The 16,520-nt window shown below is 49.8% G+C and overlaps 1 protein-coding gene across 26 annotated transcripts in view; it reads right to left on the bottom strand.

Moving 5' to 3' along the window:
• The window catches only part of ANKRD27 (ankyrin repeat domain 27), a 53,578-nt gene that overhangs the window by 11,176 nt on the left and 25,882 nt on the right, over positions 1–16,520 (bottom strand). For 13 of the 26 annotated variants that reach the window (XM_032614873.1, XM_032614872.1, XM_032614878.1 and 10 more), the window contains 11 exons: positions 14,003–14,095; positions 12,816–12,943; positions 12,229–12,311; positions 11,288–11,403; positions 10,006–10,098; positions 8,397–8,594; positions 6,416–6,475; positions 6,205–6,324; positions 5,559–5,681; positions 5,129–5,173; positions 2,989–3,111 (listed from right to left, as the gene is read on the bottom strand). In XM_032614873.1, coding sequence (XP_032470764.1) covers positions 2,989–3,111; positions 5,129–5,173; positions 5,559–5,681; positions 6,205–6,324; positions 6,416–6,475; positions 8,397–8,594; positions 10,006–10,098; positions 11,288–11,403; positions 12,229–12,311; positions 12,816–12,943; positions 14,003–14,095 — 1,182 coding nt within the window. Of the gene's footprint in view, positions 1–2,988; positions 3,112–5,128; positions 5,174–5,558; positions 5,699–6,204; positions 6,325–6,415; positions 6,476–8,396; positions 8,595–10,005; positions 10,099–11,287; positions 11,404–12,228; positions 12,312–12,815; positions 12,944–14,002; positions 14,096–16,520 lie in introns of all 26 variants that reach the window. The other 13 variants (XM_032614891.1, XM_032614884.1, XM_032614888.1 and 10 more) reach the window with 3 other exon arrangements.

Below are 16,520 nucleotides of genomic sequence, written 5' to 3'. Positions count from 1 at the left end.
CAGATGCTGTTTCAAAGGATGTGATGTGAAAGAAGTAGCACAGCCCTCAGGCCCATCAGTGACTGTATGGCTGGAAGCAGTTACTGTGTCTTTGCTGTCCTTCTGGGCATTTACCCACTCTGCTCTCCCCCACCTCACAGTTCGTTAATTGTAGCAAGAAACTGAATTACACACTACAGCATCTGTTGAATTTATTGGATAAATTTATGTTCCTTGCTCTTTTAAAGCCTACTATCTTTTTCTCTTTCTGTAATTTCTCAAAGAGACACAAAAGTAAATTGCTTCATGCTGTGATTAAATTAAAACTATTCTTCTAGCCCAGTGGTGTGTTTAGAGTTTGCTCGGCGATGCAGAATAAACTGCTGATTACACACAACAACCTGGAAATCTGGCTGAGTGAACAAAGCCAATCCCCAAAGGTACCATGCTGTATGATGACTTTTATATAACATTTTTGAAATGACAAAATATTAGAACTGGAGAGCAGATTAGTGGTTGCCAGGGGTCAGGGATGGTGGGCTGGGGTGACAGGGAGAGAGGTGGGTGTGATTATAAAAGGCAACATGAGTTATTCTCCTTGTGATGAGAGAACTGTTCTGTACCTTGAATGTGGTGGTGGACACACAAACCTACACATGTGATAAAACTAAACAGAATGCAGGACAGTAATGGAAATACAAACAAAAATAGACAAATGGGACCTATAATGAAACTTAAAAGCTTTTGCACAGCAAAGGAAACCATAAACAAGATGAAGACAACCCTCAGAATGGGAGAAAATATTTGCAAACGAATCAACGGAGGATTAATCTCCAAAATATACAAACAGCTCATGCAGCTCAACATCAAGAAAACAAACAACCCAATCAAAAACTGGGCGTAAGGACTTCCCTGGTGGTGCAGTGGTTAAGAATCCGCCTGCCAGTGCAGGGGACATGGGTTCCAACCCTGGTCCAGGAAGATCCCACATGCTGCGGAGCAACTAAGCCCATGCGCCACGCTACTGTGCCTGCCTGCCACAACTACTGAAGCCCACAAGCCACAACTACTGAAGCCCGCGCGCCTAGAGCCCGTGCTCCACCACAAGAGAAGCCACTGCAATGAGAAGCCCGCGCACCGCAACGCAAGAGTAGCTCCCGCTCGCTGCAAAGAATTTTTGAAATGACAAAAGAGAAAGTCCGCACACAGCAACGAAGACCCAACGCAGCCAAAAAAAAGGGTGGAAGACCTAAATAGACATTTCTCCAAAGAAGACATACAGATGGCCAAGAGGTGCATGAAAAGATGCTCAACATCACTAATCATTAGAGAAATGCAAATCAAAACTACAATGAGGTATCACCTCACACTGGTCGGAATGGCCATCATCAGAAAATCTACAAACAACAAGTACTGGAGAGGGTGTGGAGAAAAGGGAACCCTCTTGACTGTTGGTGGGAATGTAAATTGATACAGCCACTATGGAGAACAGTATGGAGGTTCCTTAAAAAATTAAATATAGAATTACCATATGACCCAGCAATCCCACTACTGGACATATACCCTGAGAAAACCATAATTCAAAAAGACACATGCAGGGCTTCCCTGGTGGCACAGTGGTTAAGAATCCACCTGCCAATGCAGGGGACATGGGTTCGAGCCCCGGTCCAGGAAGATCCCACATGCTGCAGAGCAACTAAGCCCGTGTGCCACAACTACTGAAGCCCGCGTGCCTAGAGCCCGTGCTCCACGACAAGAGAAGCTACCGCAATGAGAAACCTGTGCACCGCAACGAAGAATAGCCCTTGCTCGCCACAACTAGAGAAAGCCCACGCACAGCGACAAAGACCCAACGCAGCCAAAAATAAATAAATTAATAAATTAATAAATTATTTAAGAAAAGGACACATGCACCCCAATGTTCATTGCAGCACTATTTACAATAGCCAGGACATGGAAACAACCTAAATGTCCATCAACAGAGGAATGGATAAAGATGATGTGGTACATATATACAATGGAATACTACTCAGCCAGGAAAAGGAACGAAATTGGGTCATTTGTAGAGACATGGATGGACCTAGAGACTGTCATACACAGTGAAGTAAGTCAGAAAGAGAAAAACAGATATCATATATTAACGCATATTTGTGGAATCTAGAAAAATGGTAGAGATGAACCGGTTTGCAAGGCAGAAATAGAGACACAGATGTAGAGAACAAATGTATGGACACCAAGGGGGGAAAGGGGGAGTGGGATGAATTGGGAGATTGGGATTAACATATATACACTAATATGTATAAAACAGATAACTAATGAGAACCTGCTATATAGCACAGGGAACTCTACTTCACCTTGCTGTACAGTAGAAACTAACACAACATTGTAAAATAACTATACCACAATTAAAGAAAAAAACAAAACTAGACAGAACACGTAAATAAACACACGTGCAGGCATGCGCGCACACACACACAAGCACAAATAAAAGCGGGGAACTCTGAGTGAGACGGATGGACTGTATCCATGGTAATATCCTGGTCGGGATATTGTACTGTGCTTTTTCAGGCTATTACCATGGGGGAAACAGGGTAAAAGGCACAGGGGTCTCTCTGTGCTTGGAGGGAGGGTCCTCCCGCAGAGGGTGCACCAATGTGAGCAAAGGCAAGGGGCAGGGGCTCTTGCCTGCATCCTCCCAGGGGACCACGGCCACATGGACGGAGACCGCCGGGCATGTCTGTTCATAAGCTCCTGCCTTGTGACTCAGGGGCCCTGAAAACCACTGAAACACTAAGCCCGCGTTCATGGCCCTGTTCCCTGACCTGCCCATTCAGAAAGCAGGCAGCCGGAGCCAGATCCTGCATGAGTGTCCACTTTCCTCTACCTTGAGCTGTATCTCAGGGGACACCTACAACCAGCCACTCGGCCGTTAGCTGGCTGAGAAGCAGACAACTTTCCTAAGGGGAAAAAGAAGAATTCGCCCATCCCCCAACAGAAGAAAAACCAAACCTTTTGAGCTGGAGCACATTTGGGGCACTGGCACAAGGGGTGACAAAATTCAAGATCCACCGCCCTGACAGCATCCTCCACTTCATCCGGGTCCTCCTCTGTCCACTCCAACAGGTAACGCACCTGGCGCCAGGCAGTAAGGAGAAATAGGGACTTAAAACCCATCCTCAGCTTCTTTACAAGTTATGGTATCTTAGACACACACACACACACACACACAGACACACACACACACACACAGACACACACACACACACAGACACACACACACACACACTTCTCTAATCAGGACGTACTGATACATTTCCTCAACCACCAAAGTAACTTATAAATGATGGCTGCTCCCTCTTGAGGATTCCAGGGTTCATCTGTGCTCAAGCCTTTCTCAATCCTTTCAGTAGTGACAGAGACAGACTGAGCTCCCGTTTCTGCAGCTTGCAGCAGATTCTCTTCTTCCGTCTTAAAAAGGGGCAGAGCGGTGTTGCTTCAGTGTGATGGCTTTAGAGCCCTGTCCTGGAGCATTTCGTGAGCACCTCCTCTTACGTCATCTAAACTGTCTGCTTTCAACAACCGGTCCGTCTCATCCTACGGGGGAGAAGACTCACTCCGGGGGCCACTTGTTCAAGGCCACAGGATGAGGAGGTGGTGGCCAGAACCTAATCACAGGCTCTCTGATGCCACACCAGTGTCCTTTCCACTTTAATGCCCTAGCCCACAGGTGAAAGCACCGAAAAGACCCCTAAAAGGTCAAATTTATGTTCCAGTAAACACAAGTTTCTAGGATATTAAACGTGAGAAAAGAAAACAATATAAATACATTTCTAGGCCTGGTTCTGAGCACTGAGGAAGTCAGCAAAAGTCTGCAAGGAGTGACAAAGGGCCCCAGGAAGACCCCGTCCAATCCCAAACATCCCCCGCTCCAGGTCCCTTCCACGTTTCTGACAACAGATGCTCCTCAGGGTAGAAACGCCAAAGCCCTCACCTGAACCGGGGCCTCACCTAACAGACTGGCTGGGACGGACCGGACCGAGGGCAGTTCCTCTCGGTGATTAGAAGGAACAAGACGGGGGGAAGGGAGCCAAGGGGCGGCAGCTTCGGGCACAGAGCAGACGCATCATGACGCAGGGATGGTCACAATCTCTTCTCCACACTGGCTCTCGCCGCGGCTCATAGGGAGCCTGAGAAACTCTTTCTTTGCTTCCCCCCAAGAACACTGGGTGCCCTGGGGCTGGTCTCTCTAGGGGAGCAACAGCCAGATCCAGACGCCTGTGTCCTCCCCCCGCCCCGAGTAACCACGCGTCAGGCTGATGGATTCACAGTGGCCTCTGGGCAGAGGCTAAGACACTGCTAACTACCTTCCGATTCTTAACACCCCGCAGGCTGTGACGATCAGATGCCAGGAACTGCTGTCCACCACCTCAAGCTCCATCATTGGCAAAAAGCACTCTTAAAATACACATCCCTGTGAAGCACTCTTGTAAATCTGATCCACTCAGGCCTCCTAATCTGGTAAGCGCTAATTTACCCCTCCTTTTAAAGTGGAGGACAGAAAAAAAATTCCTTTCAGGAAGCCAAAGGCAAGCCAGGGGAACTGCCCATGGGCGTCTCCAGTGATCTCATCATAGATGTTCCCTGACACCTTAGCACCATCTCGTTCGGACACTTGCTTGTGAGTCCTTGGAGCCCCAAGTCTGAGACTCAGCCTCCCAGCCAGGGATTCACACCGCCCACAACTCCTGCAGGGCCACACCAACGCCCTCTGGGCTCCGGCCTCCCCTTCACCACCTCCACCCTTCCCCACCCGGTCTGTTCACCCTGCTCCCAGCTAGTGGACTCTGGCCCCGAGCCCGCACTCTTTTCCCCTGGACACAGGCTGGTCCTCTTGCCAACATTGCTGCCCTCCTGGAATATGAATGTCTAAAGGGCAGGGATAGGCTCACACCGCAGCTTTATTCCACCTGCCTCGTTACTTGCGGGGGGCACATCACATCCCATCAGCAAGTACTCATGAAATGCACCCCTTCTGCGTGAACGTGAACAAAGAACCCTGACAGCTCCTGACTCACCTGGAGACAAGACACATGAGCATAGCTGCTTAAGCCGAGAGCAAGCTGCTTGAAATTCACTTCTAAAAACTCACCATTTCTAGGTCTCCATCAGCAATGGCTCTTAAAAGTTTTTCTACCTTAATAAAAGGAAAAAGAATGTAAGGAAAACTATAATAATACAATAAGAATAGAAATAATAAAAACCTTCTGAAAACCTAGTAGCTTTCATGTGTCTCTTGATCTCATTCAGTATCTTTCAAACACATCCCCCGCACCTTCCGCATAAGGTCTATGAGATGACCTGCCATTCATGTGGCACGGTGGGACGACAGCCACCTGGGAGCACGAGCGCTTCCTACGAGGGCAGCCCTTCAGAACTGCATCTATTCAGCTCTCATTATCTGCCAGCTACAGGTACCATGAGGGAGGGCACCCCCCCAGGAACGACTCCAGGCCTCTGTCAGACTCTGGAGTGCGCCTCTTGGCTTTCTTTCCTGCGGTTCTGCATCGAGCTAGGCTTACTGGGCCCTCCGAGAGCAGGTCACAGCCTGGGGGTGACAGCGAAGGAGGAGCCCGGGGCGGAGTCAGTGAGGGCTCCCCACCTGCAGGGGATGGGTACATCCACGCCATGGTCTGCTCTGTGGGCTGACAATGGACAAGGTCTAAGGTAGGTTAGATGGAAAAAAACACACAGACAAACAAAACAGGCTATGAGTCAGCTTTTACAAAACGCAATGTGTGAGAACATGTACACGTCTACATAAACTCTGCAGGAAGTCAGGAACGAGACACATCAGGTTAACAAGGGTGCTGACAGAGAGGGGGATAAGGGCAGAGAATTTACTTCGTAAAATGATCTTAAAGCAGTGGACCTACAGGTGACTTTACCTGTACTTTTCTTAGAATACCCCCCTTCCCATCTCTCTCTCTCTCTCTCTCTCTCTCTCTCTCTCTCTCTCACACACACACACACACACACACACACACACACACACACACACACACACGTGTCCGTCCATGAAGGACAAGCAGGGTGAGGCTGGCCGGGCTCCCCTCAAGGGCGCTGACCTTCGCCACAGCAGACACGCTGCCCCAGGGGCTCTCTAACTGGCCCCCAGAACACAGGCCGCCCCCCACCCCTCTCTGCCCTCCGGTCTGGGGGCCTCACCTCCCTGTAGAACTTTCTGGGCTCCTCTTGCCTGGAGCTCAGCGACGCGGATGAGAAGCTGGAAGCGCAGGAGCCCTGGCTGATGGAATCCACGGAGCACTGAGGGGGCCGCGCGGGCACCTGCAGCCAGGGAGCCCGGTGAGGGGTGGGTGAGGGCCAGACAAGAGGCTGGTCTCAAGTAGGGCCGGCAAGCGCAGCCCCGTTCTCTTACCTCTGAAGACTTCTGCTCCCTCTCGAAGGACGGATGGTGGGCTTCCATCATGGACAGAATCTAGGAGGCCAAAGGGGACGCGAGAAGTACTGAGATGGGTCGCCAAGGTCTCATCACCCCTACGGCCCCACTGCGCCCACCTCCTTGGAAAGCCGCATGGCCCAGCCAGGCCCTCGGAGAGACGGGGGGACACCAAGGCCCAGAGCAGGCGGGAACCTACTCAGGACCACGCTAAGTTCAACAGCAGGAGCCAGTGCTCCCCACGAATGGGCTCAGCGGACAAGGGAAGCCCAGGCACAGAGGGGCCCCAAAGGCTGCCTCATCCAGCCTGGGCTGATGGTCCACAGGCCTGAAGTGTGACCTTTCCACTGGCAGCCACGGGCCTTAAGTGGGACCAGCTCGGAGCTGAGCCCAGAAAGCCATCTGTTCCTTGTGTCCGCAGAACTCCCTCTGGAAAGGCCTTTGGAGAAGCTCCAGTGCAGAGGTGCCCTCAGCCCCTCATGGGCATCTCAGGCCAAGGGTGGTATCACCCAGTCCCGTGGCTCTGGCTGCTACAAAGCTGAGACCCCGTGAGGGCATGGGCAGCTGAGGCCCCCGGGTCAGGAGCAGGGATTTAAACCTTCAAAAACCACACTCCTGGGCTTCCCTGGTGGAACAGTGGTTGAGAGTCCGCCTGCTGATGCAGGGGACACGGGTTCGTGTCCCAGTCCGGGAAGATCCCACATGTCGCAGAGCAGCTGGGCCCGTAAGCCATGGCCGCTGAGCTTGTGCGTCCGGAGCCTGTGCTCCACAATGGGAGAGGCCACAACAGTGAGAGGCCTGCGTACGGCAAAAAAAAAAAAAAAAAAAAAACCCCACCCTCCTACAGGTCTTATGTTGTGTTCTTATCACACACACAAAATAATAATAATAATCCATAAATAAAGAGGGCGGGAGGAAACTTCTGGAGGTGATGGATGTATTTATGGCACAGATTGTGGTGTTGGTCTCATGGGTGTGGACTTGTCTCCAAGCTCAACAAGTTGTATATACTAAATACGTACAGCTTTTTGTATGTCAATCATCCCTCAATAAAGTGGTTTAAAAACAAAAACTGTTCTACTCCTAGAAGAAGACATGAACAAACTAAAAGAACTCCCTAGAAGAGGACTGGAAATTATAAAACATCAAGAGGCAGAAAGTAGGGCCTGTGCAAAGGGAGACACTTGGAGACCTGTATTAAAACGACATCACCTATGTGAGCCACTAGCCGGGATGCTCTGGGCATCAGGACCTCGGATGGCCGTCGCACGTGGCCCTGGCTTCCTCTGGCTAGTTGGCCAAACACGTTTCTCTGAGGACACCCCTTCAACAGAGCTGCTGCTGGGAGGCGAGACCTCTGGAAGCTGTTCCCAGCAACAGAGCTGCTGCTGGGAAGGCCTGGCCTCTGGAAGCTCCCATCGCTCCCCACCTGCTCATGAGCAAGCAGTGCATGACATGTGGCCCCAAACTATGTGCTTCCAGAAATTACCAGCAGGATGGGCTAGTAGTTTATTAATGAATCATTTATGAAGGAAATTACACCCAACGACGTTCGAGGCTGGCCAAATCAGAATAAAGTTTCAGGCGCTGAGGGTGAAGGAACAGGAAAACAGAGCCGATGCTTGCTGCTTCCAACACCCCGTCCCCGCTCTTCCCGGCCGGAGCCACTGTCCCATTTACTCTCACTCCACTTGCCCAGAAACCAACAGCACTCAGAGGCCGGGGCAGACTCTGCTGGGAGCAGCTCTTGGCATGACACTGCGAAAATCGCCTACTAAGATGGAAAATAAGATGAATAGGTAAAACCCATGAACGACCAGGTCCCGAGTGCAGCAGAGAAGATGCGGCCAAGCTCTAGCCTTGGGGACTAATGCACGGTTTGAACAGCTCGGCCAAGACCTAAGGTGCGATGCTGTTATCGTTTAAAGTCATACTGCTGCTCCGAGATGAAAAAGGCTACCTTTGAGTTTAACGCACACTTGAGGGGCGTTTCCTTCAGCCTGTTCTGGATCTCTGTGGACGCTCCGTTCTGTAGCAACGTCTCTATGATGCTTTGGTAACCCCAGCGGGCAGCAATGTGCAGGGGAGTGTCTCCTTTCTCGTTACCAATATCTAGTCTGCAGGACTGCACGTCATAGTAGACCAGAGCCTTCACACACTGCAAACAGAATGGGAAAGGCCACTGTGAAGTCACAGGCCCGGCCTTGGGCAGATCTGTGCAGCCCGCAGCCTCGGCCCACGTCCCAATTCGATCAAGGCACCATCTGCCAAGCAAACATACAGTAACAGAACATTAGACCTTCAGGGTTCCAGATCACCTGATCAGGACACATCGTTTTTGTTTTTGTTTTTAAAGAACCCAGCTGCCAATCAATAAGAAATGGCTGAATAAATTGTCACACATCATGTGCCGAAAGGAGTCACCAGAGCAGGGCTGAGACCGCCACCCCCGGAAAGGCCTGCTTGCAAGGCTGGCCCCCTTGACTTGCGATATTCCTTGGGAGCTTGGATTTGGGGAGTGTTCTCACAGTCCCCTGACTGATGAGAGGGGCTCACTGGGCCTAGTTTGCCCAACAGTGGTTTATGCTGAACACCTGCTGTCCTTCTGGGAGTCTGGAATGTTGAAATGTTCTAGGCAAAAGGGTGTTCACACGACCAGCCTCCAACCAAAATCTTGGGCACTGAGTCCCTAATGAGCTTCCCCGAAGGAAAACACTTTGCACGTGTTGTTAAGGACTCGTTACTGGAGGAATAAGCTGTCCTGAGTGACTCCGCAGGGAGATGCGTTTGGAAGCCTGCACCTAGTTTCCTCCGGACTTCATCCTTGGACCCTCCCTTTGGCTGATTTTGCTCTGTGTCACTTTACTGCAGTAAATCACAGCTGTGCATACAACCATATGCTCGTCCTGTGAGCCCTCCTAGCGAACCACTGAACTGGGGAGTGGTCTTAAGGAGCCTGACACAACACACGTCATAGACTATGTGTAGCGATTACAGAACGGGTTAGATCTACATTTATTGACCTATGGGATGTCCATGATTAAGTTAGGAAAATAAGCTGCAAAAAATTGTGTAGGGTATGATCTCGTTTTCGCTCATCAACCACCTAACCCAGGCTCAACCCACATCTGTATAAATCTACCTGGATATTAGCATGGAGAGAAGTGAGAGAGGGTGGTTAGGAAAAAAATAACACACACACACACACACACACACACACACACACACACACACACACAGAGTTAAATATTAAGCAAACACGGAAATGATGAAATTCCTTGATATTTCTTTAAAAATATAAAACGTAAAAATTGAGTATGAAGAAAGGTAAGAAGCAGATGGTAGCGGAGATGAATGCACATTACTTCATTTCAGGAAAAGACAATTATGTTTTAGATTTCTGTTATTTCAATACAGCATCTGTAATGTGTTTTTTAATTAAAAAAATCACATGCCAAATGTTCCAATAACTGTCAACATAAAATACGACATTCAACCGACCGGAAATTCACTTTTCTCTGTGAGAAAGGGTAAACACGGCCGCCCTCGGCGCAGCAAGGACCACTTACGTCTTCGTGGCCGTAGGTGCAGGCCAGGTGCAGAGGGGTGTTGCCGTTGTTGTCTTGCACTTCGGCGCTGGCTTTGTAGTGCAGCAGCAGCAGCTTCCAAAGGAGAGGGGAGAGCAGTGAGCACCAGCAAGCCGGGCAGTGCAGGCGCGCTTCCTCAGGAGCACGGCCTGGAGCCTCACAGCGGGACCTTATCTACTTACACTACAATTAAAATTATATCAACCCTATAATGGAAAATAATCTGAAAAGGAATATATATTATATATAGAGAGAAATACATTATATATATATATATACACGCACACATATATATCTGAATCACTTTGCTATACTCCTGAAACTAACACACTGTAAATCAACTATACTTTTAAACAAAAATTTTTGATTTTTTTTTTTTTTTTGCGGTATGCGGGCCTCTCACTGCTGTGGCCTCTCCCATCGCGGAGCACAGGTTCCGGACGCGCAGGCTCAGGGCCATGGCTCACAGGCCTAGCCGCTCCGCGGCATGTGGGCTCCTCCCGGACCGGGGCACAAACCCGTGTCGCCTGCATCGGCAGGCAGACTCTCAACCACTGCGCCACCAGGGAAGTCCCAAAAATTTTTTTTAATTTTAAAAAACCAAAGCAAAAAATATTATCATCACTCTCATCCTTCCTGATAAAAAGTTTAGAGATTACTAAAAAAAAAAAAAAAAGAGTGGATATATGTTTATGTATAACTGATTCACTTTGCTGAACACGTGAAACTAACACAACATTGTAAATGAACTCTACTCCAATAAAAGTTAAAAATAGAAAAAAAGAAAGAAAGAAAAACAACCTCCATCAATCACTAGCAGTAACTGAGGCACTTTATGTACCAAGCAACTTAAGCTGAAATTGAAACATCACTGACTGGCAAAATAATTTTGCCTTTCTAGTTTCTGGCCCGTCTTCTCATCAGCAGATGTTAAGTCTACGGGAAAGTCCATCTTGCGGCCCTATTTAAAATATTTCTAGTATCTTGGGGGTGGGTGAAGGAAAATCCTATCTCATTATTAAAAAGTATGATACAAAAAAAAAAAAGTTTAGAGATTAAAAAAAATCTACAGCCCCACCCTTCCTCCCCCATATTACCGTGACATTTCAAATCTACACCTAATAGCTTTTGCCCAGCAGACCCTCCGTGAGGTGCCTGAGACCCCAGCCCTCCCTGCGGCCCGACCGAGCCAGTGTGGAACACAAGAGGGGCTAGCCCTGCAAAGCCACATGCAGAGCCAGCCCGTCCGAGCCCAGATGCTCACCGTCACGCTCTGACAGCCCTTCTGACACGCAAGATGCAGCGGGGTGGAGCCATGGTAGTCTGTAGCGTTCACCACCGCGCCCTTGGAAACCAGAAAGTCGATGAGGGATGCCTGCCCTACAGAACAGAAGGGAAGAGAGCGGGCTTTCCAAACCCTGCAAGGGAAGCCATGGCATTATTTCACCCTCTCATCCCCTGGCACGAGACACGCCGGGAGGCATTTTTCTGCTTGGGGGGAACCAGTGCTAACGTGAAGTCAGACTCTGCAGATTCCAAACACTCTGGGGTAGCCCCTGGAGGGGACTCGGCTGCAGTCCAGCCCCCAGCCACAGAAGGTAGGAGAAAAGAGCCTTAGACGTCCACAGAAGAGTCCATGGTGCATCAATCTACAGGATGGAATATTGTGCAACCAGTAAAAAAAATACTGACATGGAGAAATGTTCTTACGTGTCGTCGAGTGAAAAAAGCACCGTACAGAAAAGTATGATCCTCACAGCATCATCTATTTTATACACACACACTCACAGGCATGCTGACATTTCAGACAGTCATGAATCAAAATGATCTCTGGGAGGCAGAAGGATGGCGGGTGATACTACAGATGTTTGTGTTTTCTACCTTGAAAGTGCACATTTTTTTTTGCATGTGTACTTTAAAAGACAGTATAGCACAGAGAGCTATATTCAGTATCCTATGATGAACCATACTGGAAAAGAATGTTTAAAAAAAAGAATAAAAAAATAAATTAAAGACAGTAAAGTTATATTTTTTAAAGGAGGAATATAAGAACCCCAATTCTGAGGCCATTCTCATAGTTCAGATTCAAGCCTTCCCTGGCTGGACCACCAGCCCAGGGGCAGTACCAAGCATCCACACGGTAAGACCCAGCAGCCACCCACTCTCTGCAGGGCCACCCTCGGCCCCATCCCGTTGCCCACGTACCGCAGAGGGCAGCCACATGGAGCGGTGTATGACCCCTGTCGTCTCTGGAGAATGGAGTGACAATGGAGGGGTCATTCAGCCTCCTAAAAGAGAAAGAGGATACAGAGAAATACACCAGGGTCCTGGGACAAGAAGACAGATCTCCAGGTATGATCCAAGCTGGGTCTCCTCTACCGTGTCCCAGAGAGCAGAAGCCCCGACTTCCGCAGGGCCTCTCTCCCCACCCACCCCTCCAGGCCTTGACAACCAGCAAAAGAGCCCAATAAGGATAAGGGGAAACCAGAAAGGTTACAGGCAGGAGCCGACAGTCCTCCCATCCTAAAATCCACTTTCCGAGCCTGGGGCACGCCCTCTGCCCACCTCCCCTGGTAAAGCAGCCGAGCAGGGTGCCAGGTATGTTTACAATCTTTATTCCACCTGATTCTCCAAAGGGACAGACGTTACTCTCTCCACTTCACAGCAGAGGAAGCAGAGTGCAGCGAGGATAAGTTCCTTTTTCCAAATCTCACAGCAAACAAGTGGGAAAGTTCCGCCCAGGCCCCGAGTCTCCCCATTCCTAGCGCTGAGCCCACATAGGACCCTCGTACCCTGAGACGAGTTTCTCACAGTCATCACAGAAGCACAGAGGGTGACACATCTTTTGGACGGCATCTTTATCTCGGTCTTCCTGGCTCAGAAGTCTTTCCACTTCTTTCTGGTTACCTGATGCGATGTGCTAAAAGGTGACATCAAAAGCACTATTGATATGAAGGAACTATTCGCTCTCTAAGGTGTGAATTTTCTGAGCATCCTTACTGAAACACACATCTACGTATGGATGGATGAAACAATTTGCTCTCTGGGACTTGTTTCAAAATAACTTGGGTGGATGGGGAAAAGTGGGGCAGGGGATAGAAATGAAACAGGATTGGGAGATGGCTACACGGGAGTTCCTTAATTGCACTACTCTCTTTTATTCTTATAAATGTTAGGGTTTTTCCAAAACTAAAGAAACAACGACATGACAAAATTCCCAGAGCCACAGGAGTAGGGGGGCAATATGTCCTGAGCCTTGGAGTAGACTTCGACCCCCATTAAAGGGTCAAATCGTCTAGGAATCTAATAGAGCCTTGGTTTGCAGGACAGCTGTAATTATCACAAGACCCCATCAACAAGCAAACCTGCAGGGCTCACCCCTGTGAGGCCTGGATGCATTCCCCACAGGGAGTGAGATGTTCTGAGGGGTGCATAGCTCTGGGTCCTCCATGGAACCCACTCTGGCCCCGGGTGGCCCTCTGACGGCTGCCTCATAGGGAACCTCGCCAGCCTCCCAGCGGTAGATCAGATCTGAGGAAGGAACCGCCTGCCTGTGCCTGAGGATCAGACCACCACCAGGTGCCTTGCTCCCAGCCCAGCACACTCACACAAACATCTGTAACTGGGGCTCCCGGAGCCAAGAAGAGGCATCAGTTCTGGCAGAGCTGCCAGTGAGGTGCCACTGAGCTGACTGCGAAGGACCAGCCATGTTTCGCCAAATGGAGAGAGGAGGACAGCCGGGCAGAGGGTTCCACACGCAGGGCCCGGTGCCCTCGCTGTGCTGCCCAGTGGGGCTGCAGCACAGCTCACGTCGGGGGAGACGGGCAGCCGAGCTGATCCAGCATCCGTATCACTCCCTCGAGCACAAAATGAACCCCTGCACTGAGCTACACAGACCACCCTGATGGATTCTACAGAGGTGTGGGAGGATGGAGAGCCCCTCACATATCTGTGCCCGCAGGACCTCTGTGTGTCTTACCTGAAACAAGCAGTCAATGGGAGTTGAGGTCAGCTGAGACAGCAAGCTCATTCTCTGCTTAAGGAACAGTCTGTCGCCAAATCCCTCGGACTCCTGCAAGAAAAGCCGACAATCCGTTTTATCACACACGTCGTGAGCTGTCAGTGCAGATCCTTGAAAACAGAGGACCCAGGAATGATCCCTGCTGTTTCCCACAAAACAGGACCGGCAGTGCCTCTCCCCGCCCCCAGGGAGCCGCACAACAGACCCTCATCAGGCTGGGAGAGGGGCTCCCTGTCTGCCTCTCCAGGAAGTGGGGCTCTGATGACAGCTTCCCGGCAGGAATCTGGGAGGGGGCAGCATGATGGCTCCGTATGTGTGTGTGTGTGTGTGTGTGTGTGTGTGTGTGTGTGTGTGTGTGGAATGTGGCATCTCTAAGTGTGAAATGTGGCATGCACACAGCACCATCCCCCACGTGGAAACCTGGATTGTCCCGGCCTCCCCCTCCTCTCAAAATATCTGTCCTAATGCCTGCAGAGCCCTGTCCGCTGCATGTTACCTGGGTCCACAGACAGGGGAACCATGTGACAGGCTGGTCTACCCTTCCCAGTGTGAACCAGCAAGAGAGAGAAGGGTCCTGCTTTTTGAACATACTTACTAAAACATCAGACAACACGGCCACTGGCCCAAAGGCCAATAAAATATGGGGTCCACCCCGAGAATAAACTCAGGTCTTCACAGTGCAGGTAATTTTTACCTGGATATAGAAATCTAAAAATGTATCCTTTCTCTATGAAATCATTTCTAGTGAGACACTTCAATGCTCACTTGAGCACCTGTGACTAAACTGGTAACAAATTAACTTCCTCGAAAAGAATCTTGGTGGGAGACAGATGGAATTGTTTCCAGCCAGCTGCTGCCAGAAGAACTCACCAAACCCTGAGAAAATTATGGGAACATTTCTCTCTGTGGCCCCCTAGGTTCTGACGAAGAGGTCCAGTTAAAGACGGAGGTGGCAGCATTTCTGGGGCCCACTGCCAAGCAGGGCCCCTCATGCCAGCCGCCCTCATGGGGTTGTCTTGGCAGACAGACACCAACCCTCAGACGTAGAGCTACCTTTGCTCCCCGTCGGTATATGCTGTGTAAGGCTTGATCGACCTGTTTTATTCAGGGATTTACAGCTGAGCTGTAAATCAGAGAAACATCAAAGACCTTATTGTTCAGGTAAATTTGGGGCTCTCTCCTCCATTTAGGTGACTGTTTGAAGGGCACTGATGAAAAGAGGCAGGTCTTCCAGGACTGACTGGTCAGGGAAGAATGAACAACCAGAAGAGAGAGCATATCAGCTAAGACCAATTCAGGAAAAGGTAAATACTATTTATTGGAAGCCCAGTAATGTGAAAAAGACCTGCAAAGCTCGAGCAGAGAAGGGTAGAGTTCCTTTCAAGGCTCTCCTCCATTTTTTTCTGTCCACAGAGGTAAATCTAGAGTCATCCCAGTAATGGTTATTTTCCAAAAAGCTCAAGTCTTCATTAATGAACATGCTCAAAGAATGTTTACGGTCATCTCAAGTATGATTATGTCTTGGGGAGAAAATTTCTGTGAAACTACATTATAGTATATAAAGAGTCAACAGTAAAACATTATTTGATTTCCTAACACTTAGTCCTTAAGGCTTTTCAGAAACCTCACCTGCTGTGTGGAGATACACTTGGGCTCTTTCCCCGGGAAATTCTATCAATACCAACAAGCAGCCGTGGCCTCGCACTTTCCTAGATGGAACTGCACTAAGGCACAGGCAATGCCACAGACGGAATCCCAACGCTGGCATCACGAAAGACAAGGAAGCCACAGCACCTGCTCTGTCCATAAAGGTAAAAGGACATCTCTCAGGCCTGACCCGCTCAAGACCCAAGGCTCGGGCTCCGTGGCCAGCCGAGAGGATGATGCAACCTTGTCACAAGTCCAGGGGGACCAATCACCCTCCAGTGGGAGGGCAGGACCAGGGTCTGACAGCCCAGACAAGACGGGCGCACTGGGCTGTGTTCCCCCCTTGCCCACCCAAGCTAACGGCCATCCTTGGGGCTATCCACGCAGGATGCACCAGACAGCCAGGAAACAGAGACATCCAGATGCCGGTGTTGCCAGATCAAGGAAGGGCATCAGTATCACGTCACACTTCGAAAAGGCACTTTCAAATATGCCATTTGATCCTCGCAACCACCTGGCAAGGGTGAAATACATAACACGATCCCCAGTATAGACAGGAGGGACAGAGGCTCAGAGAGACAAACTGACTTGCCCAAGGGCTGGACTCAAACCAACACCAGCACAAGAGGGGCCACCCCTCAAACACTGCCACAATCCCACTTGGAATATTTTCTGAAGGAAAAGTATGTGTGAGAAGCTGACTGTTAGTGTTTGGTCAACCACCTCTTTACTCTCCGGCCAAAGGCCTTCAAGTGTTGGACTTCCTGCCTACATGCCACCGAAAGTAAGAAAGCAGGATGGTTGTGGTACAGGATGGGTGCAGCAAGGG

The sequence above is a fragment of the Phocoena sinus genome, chromosome 19 (genome assembly GCF_008692025.1).
Source record: "Phocoena sinus isolate mPhoSin1 chromosome 19, mPhoSin1.pri, whole genome shotgun sequence".
In the NCBI taxonomy this organism is placed as follows: domain Eukaryota; kingdom Metazoa; phylum Chordata; class Mammalia; order Artiodactyla; family Phocoenidae; genus Phocoena; species Phocoena sinus.
The sequence above is the reverse complement of the archived record's forward strand: the minus strand, read 5'-3'. Positions and strand labels throughout refer to the sequence as shown.